General features: G+C 38.4%; 1 protein-coding gene across 6 annotated transcripts; it reads left to right on the top strand.

Moving 5' to 3' along the window:
• Positions 1-455: 455 nt before the first annotated feature.
• Positions 456-5,947, top strand: LOC110656560 (putative disease resistance RPP13-like protein 1). Of its 6 annotated transcripts, none has more exons than XM_058134942.1 (4): positions 456-4,924; positions 5,026-5,105; positions 5,350-5,393; positions 5,528-5,947. In XM_058134942.1, exons 1-2 carry the CDS (start codon positions 781-783, stop codon positions 5,031-5,033), a joined length of 4,152 nt encoding a protein of 1,383 aa, XP_057990925.1. In that variant the 5' UTR covers positions 456-780; the 3' UTR covers positions 5,034-5,105; positions 5,350-5,393; positions 5,528-5,947. The 6 variants fall into 6 exon arrangements, with proteins under 6 accessions (XP_057990925.1, XP_057990923.1, XP_057990922.1 ...); XM_058134940.1 differs by having other exon boundaries at positions 5,023-5,105; positions 5,360-5,393; XM_058134939.1 differs by having other exon boundaries at positions 5,023-5,105.
• Positions 5,948-6,330: the final 383 nt, after the last annotated feature.

Below are 6,330 nucleotides of genomic sequence, written 5' to 3'. Positions count from 1 at the left end.
CATAAATTTCAATTTTTATTTGATTATATTTTTTATGTTAAAACTCGTAAATTCTAATATCATAAGTAACCTTTACAATGATAAATCCTAAGATAAAAAAATCTCTTAATTAATATATTTATAAGTAGTTGACCAAAATTTTAAGAGACGAGAGTTATTACATTTGTGAGCATAAACATAAAAGTATTTGAATCTTAATGGTTAATTAACTTTTGCAGTTTTTTCCATGGTTGTATGCATTTAATTATTATTAGTATTTTTATACTAATTTTAATATAATATTTATAAAATAAGATCTATTTCCATCAAAATAATTATCTAAATCACTGTCAACATCTTTTCAAATTGGCCTTAGAAATTGAGACTGCTGCATTTTTTTTTTTTTTTTTTTTACTTTGTGCTTCAAGTGTAAAAAGCTCTGGCTTCACTAAATGTAGTCTGCTTAACATGTATAAAGCAACGTGAAAGCATATGCTAATCAATCCCTTCTTCCTGTTTCGAAGTGAATTCTTGAAAATTGCTCTCTCTCTCTCTCTCCCTTCATTTATTCCGGTTTTCTTTCTCTGCAGCAACATTTTTCTGTTTTTCAAAGAAGTGTTTTCTGCTCCCTCCCTGCCTCTCGCCTCTTTCAGTTCCACTTCCAGTTCCCTCTTTCTGATAGAGAACATAAGCGTCCTGATAAACACGACTAGCCCTTTGCAAATCCGCCTTCCCGAAACACCTATCTGTCCTCGCTGTCTATCCATCTCTTTCATAGTTACTCTGTTCTAAGAAAAAATCATGTCTTTTGTTGGACAGGCCGTGTCTTTCATTGCAGAGTCTGCTCTATCATCATTCATTCAGGCCTTGTTTGAGAGGATTGAGTGCCCTGAGTTTCTAAAGTTTGCTCGTGAGAGGCAAGTAAGTGCTGAAATTAACGAGTGGGAGAAAAGATTGAGGACGATCCAAGCCATGCTTGAAGATGCAGAGGAGAAGCAGATGTCTAACCAGTCGGTGAAGATGTGGCTGGACGAGCTCAAAGATTTGGCTTATGATGTGGAGGACATCTTGGACGAGTTTCAAACTGAGTCTTTGCAACGCCAGTTGAAGGGAGAAACTGAAGCTGGTTCAAATAAGCTTCGGAAACTCTTTCATACTGTGACAACTACCATCAATCCAGGAGCAGTCATGTTCAATTCAACGATGGTTTCCAAGATGAAGGAGATCACTACCAGATTTCAGAAGATAGTAGACCAGCAAAACGACTTGGATTTGATAAAGAGAAATGTTGGTGGGACGTCCTCTAGCAAGGTATGTGTGCGACCGCCCAGTACATGTTTGGATAATGAACCTGAAGTGTATGGCAGAGATGAAGATAAAAGGAAGATACTTGATTTGATTTCAAATACAAGTGATGTGAAAGTTGGAGTAATACCCATTTTTGGGATGGGTGGGGTGGGTAAAACAACGCTCGCCCGGCTTGTCTACAACTGCAATGATAAGTCATCACAACAACAATTTCATCTAAAAGGATGGGTTTGTGTGTCTGATGAGTTTGACATTTTGAAGATAACAAAGAGCATTCTTGAGTCGATCACTCGACAGTCGTGTTATCTAAACGAGCTCAATCAAGTTCAACTGGAGTTGTGTGAAAAATTAGAAGGAAAGAAGTTTTTGATTGTTTTGGACGATGTCTGGAACAAGAATTATGATGAGTGGAATGCCTTGTGTTCTCCATTGATGCATGGAGCTCCAGGAAGCAGAGTGATTGTGACAACACGTGATGAAGCTATTGCACGGATGATGGAAACAATTGAATCTCACAATTTGAATTGTATTTCAGATGAAAATTGCTGGAAATTGTTTCTTTACCATGCCTTTGCTAGTAGAAGAGTTGCAGATCCAAAATTGGAAGTCATCCGCGACAAGGTCATCGAGAAGTGTGGTGGCTTGCCTTTGGCGGCAAGGACTTTGGGTGGCCTTCTACGCTCAGAACCATGGGAGGATTGGGAAAATGTAATGAACAGCAAAATCTGGAATTTACAAGACGATGTCAACAACATTCTTCCTGTGTTAAAATTAAGCTACTATCATCTCCCTTCCCATTTAAAGAGGTGTTTCGCTTATTGTGCAATATTCCCCAAGGATTATGTATTTGAAGAGAAAGAGCTAGTCCTTCTATGGATGGCAGAAGGTCTAATTGAGCAACGAGACGGTCAACATATGGAGGATATGGGAGAAGAGTATTTTCAAGATCTATTCTCTAGATCATTTTTTCAATCTTCAAGCACTGGTGGATTCATAATGCATGACCTGGTGAATGACCTAGCACAAGTGGTTGCTGGAGATGCATGTTTCAGATTGGAGGATAAAGTGACTCCACGTAAACGAGAAAAATCTCGCCACTCTTCTTACATCCCTAGCCCCTATGATCGCTGTGAAAGATTTGAGTTGTTTGAAAATATCAAGTGTATGCGAACCTTCCTGCCTTTATCACTACACCGTTATGGTTGTCCATATAACTCCTTAGCAAATTGTGTCCCTTCTTATTTGTTATCAACGTTACGATGTTTAAGGGTGCTATCCTTCCATGGTTATAATATCACTGAGCTACCAGATTCAATAGGTGCCTTGAAGCATCTAAGGTATCTTGACCTTTCATACACCTCTGTTAGAACTTTACCTGAGACAACAACCTTTCTATGCAACTTACAGACTATGCTGCTGAGAGGCTGTTGGCATCTCAAGAAATTGCCTTTAGAAATGCAAAATCTGATCAACCTGCGTCATCTTGATATCCAAGACACATGTGTGGAAGGGATGCCACAGGGAATAGAAGAATTAAAAAGGCTTCGGACATTGTCTGATTTTGTTGTGGGGGAGGGTAATGAAGTCGGTATAACAGCTTTGACGAATTTAAAATTTCTTCAAGGGACACTCCGCATTTCAAGGCTGGAGAATGTGGCTAATGATTCATATGTAAGGGGAGCCATTCTATTAGACAAGGAGAAAATGGACGATTTGGTGATGGATTGGGGAATTTTTTATTTTTGGAGTGGATTGAAATTTCAAAATATTCCAAATGAAATTTGCCATAGGGAAGTAATTGAGAAGATGAAGCCTCACGGAAATCTGAAAAAGCTCACCATAATTCGTTATGGTGGTATTCAATTTCCATCGTGGGTAGGGGATCCTTTATTTAGCAATTTGGTGAGCCTAAAGTTGGAGAATTGCTTCAAGTGCACAACCTTGCCGCAACTTGGGCTGCTTTCCTCTCTCAAGTACTTGGTTATCAAAGAGTTTCCCAATGTAAAAGTGGTTGATCGTGAGTTTTATGGTGAGGATATGAGCAATTCAAATCCTTTTCCGGCTCTCGAGACGCTGCACATTGAGGACATGTATGAATGGGAAGAGTGGAAGATTTGTGGGTATGAATTCCCTCATCTGCGCGAACTTTCTATTGTTAGGTGTCCCAAACTGGTGGGAACATTGCCCAGCCATTTGTATTCATTGCAAAAGCTTGATATTATAGAATGTTGTGAATTGGTGGTTTCATTGGGAAGCCTTCCGGTGATATCTCGCTTACGCTTAGTAATCAATGGATGCAGAAAGGTTGAACTGGGTGGAGGCTTTAGCTCGGCAAACATCTTGAATGTAACGGGACCATTTTTATTTCGACCAGAAGAGTTGATGCAAGGCTTAAGAAAGTTAAAAACATTAACTATTGGTTCTGATGTTTACATCCCACGTTTCAATCATCTACATTGGAAGCTTGGTGAGGGCATCGCTGAAAATGAAGAGTTGTTGCAAAAGGGCGTCGCTGATAGTGAAATAAGAATTTTACAATTTCATGGTTGTGAAAGGCTTGAGAGACTACTGCCATGGCTTCACAGTTTTAAGTCTCTGAGAAAGCTATCTATTGAAGGTTGCTTTAGACTTATTTCTTTGCCAGATGGAGTAATTTACAGCAGTTTGTGTCTTGAAGAGTTGACAATTGATTATTGTCATTCTTTGATTTCCATTGGAAGACATCAGCTGCCTTCATCTCTAAAAAGGCTAAAGATCAGTCACTGCACCGAATTGCAGAGGCTGCTGGATGTGGGAGAGGCTTATTCCTCTTCTAGGGTTACTGATGAGGATAGTATCAGCTGCGACACTAACTTATCTAATCTCCAGAATTTGGAAATTGATGGCTGCAGCTCTCTTACATTCTTAGGGGAGTTACCTGCTTCCCTTAAATATCTGGTTTTGAATTGTTTCTCATTTCACAGCATAAATGCAAAGATAGAGTCAATAGCTGAAAGGTTTGACAACAACACATTTCTTGAATCTATTAAAATCAGATATCTTCCTTATCTTAAATCCTTACCCAAGAATCTGCACATGCTCACCAATCTCCACCACATTAAGATAAGTCACTGTGATAAGCTCAAAGTCCTTCCGGATAATATGCACAATCTCACTTCCCTTCAAGAATTAGCTATACAAGATTGTCCAGGCATTATATCCTTTCCAGAAGAAGGCTTCCCCACCAACTTGACATCACTTTGTATTCATAATGTCGAGATTTATACCCCTCTGTTTGCTTGGGGTTTGCACAGACTCACCTCTCTCAAGAACCTCAGTATTGGCGGATGTCCTAGTGTGTTGTCCTTTCCACAGGATGAGATAGATATGAAGTTGCCTACCTCTCTTACTAGCCTTGTCATTGAAGAATTCCAAGACCTGAAATACCTTTCCAGCAAGGGTTTTCAAAGCCTCACATCACTTGAATATATGAGGATCGTGAGATGCCCTAAACTTGCCTCCTTTCCAAAGAATGGCCTGCCTCCCTCTCTTTTGCAATTGCAGATCTACAACTGCCCTCTACTTCAAAAAAGCTGCCAGAAGGGTAAAGGGCGAGAGTTGCAAGAATTAGCTCGCATTCCATTTGTGGAAATTATAGGTAATCAATTTTAAAGAACTTAAGCTATATTGTCTATTTTCATGATGTATGCCTCTTTTCTTTATTTTTCTTTTTAATTTATTTCTTTAATGTTGCAGAAGGTAGTTAAAAAAAAGAAGAAGAAAGATTATCCTGCATTCAAGATGAGGAATTATGGTTTTAAGGATTGTGCTTAATCCAGGTACCTCCTCACAGGCTGACATATAAAAAGTGGAACCGAAAAATGTTAACTATTGTTTGATTTCTCAACACTCAATTTATGTTTCAATGATATCACATATGCGAGTCATATATGCAATTTATATTTCAGTAATGTCATATATGCAAGTCAGAATAACATAGCTTCTGCATCTGATTTTATCACCTATGTTCATATTAATTCTCAGAAACATCTTTACACGATTCCGACAAATGGCTGAAAAAAGTGGAAAACAGGTTCAAGTCCAAAGAATGGCAGCATATGACCCAGGTATTTTGTACTGTTCAACTTAGTTACCATTTAGCTTTCATACATTGGACTTATGGAGCAAAAAAGTGATTCGGTTTGCAATGTAGTCCACTCTTTCATGATTATTAACTGAAATTTTCCTTTGTTTTGTGCAGACCAATTGAAGGACTGGCCAAAGGTTATTTTCATATCTACACAGTTGAGAAAGCTTTAGAGTTTTGATACTCCAATCTCCAGGGCCAGCAAGCTCAAGGCCTGACCAAAGACTTGAAAATAACAAGTCGTCCCAGCATCATCTCTTCTCATCAAGAGTCATATGGATAGATCAAAAAGTGCCATATCAAGACTGGTGAATTGTATATGTTGCTGAATTCATATGGATTCCTGTCATGCTTTGTTGCTCCACTGCAAAGCGTATTGTCACACTGGTCGCTTTTGTGGCTGAAGTTTACCCTTTTGCTACTGTTCAACACTCAGTGATCACTTTCATTGAAAGCAAAATTCTCCTTTCTACAGTGCTTTGTACAAAATTTCTTGTATGACAATGTAAAATTATTTGTGCCTTTTGCTCTCAATTGGTCTTCAGTACCACTAAGTTCATTGGTATACAAATCCTATCTTTAGCGTCAAAAATAAGGAATTGGATAAAGATTACCTTAGGTTGCCAAATACTGCCATATAGACGCCAACGCAACACTGGTAGATATTATAGGCACATCCTCAGCTTCTGCCCCAAAATGCCCCCAAGTCAATTGATGCTTGAAAAGCTTTAGTATGCATTCTGTGCATAATTGAAGTGAATAATTTTTCATATTTATTTATTTATTTATTTATCAGTGATAGCTAACTACTATAAACTTTTTAATATTTTGTCATTCATTTCTGATAAATGAAGAAGGTAGAGATTTAGGGGTGTTTAGTTCACCTGTTGGGTATAGCTGATAGTTGATAGACACCT

The sequence above is a fragment of the Hevea brasiliensis genome, chromosome 14 (genome assembly GCF_030052815.1).
Source record: "Hevea brasiliensis isolate MT/VB/25A 57/8 chromosome 14, ASM3005281v1, whole genome shotgun sequence".
Lineage (NCBI taxonomy): Eukaryota > Viridiplantae > Streptophyta > Magnoliopsida > Malpighiales > Euphorbiaceae > Hevea > Hevea brasiliensis.
The sequence above is the reverse complement of the archived record's forward strand: the minus strand, read 5'-3'. Positions and strand labels throughout refer to the sequence as shown.

What these genes read in the sequence shown, in the direction of transcription:
- LOC110656560 (XM_058134940.1), top strand. Translation starts at nt 781, where the DNA reads ATGTCTTTTGTTGGACAGGCCGTGTCTTTCATTGCAGAGTCTGCTCTA.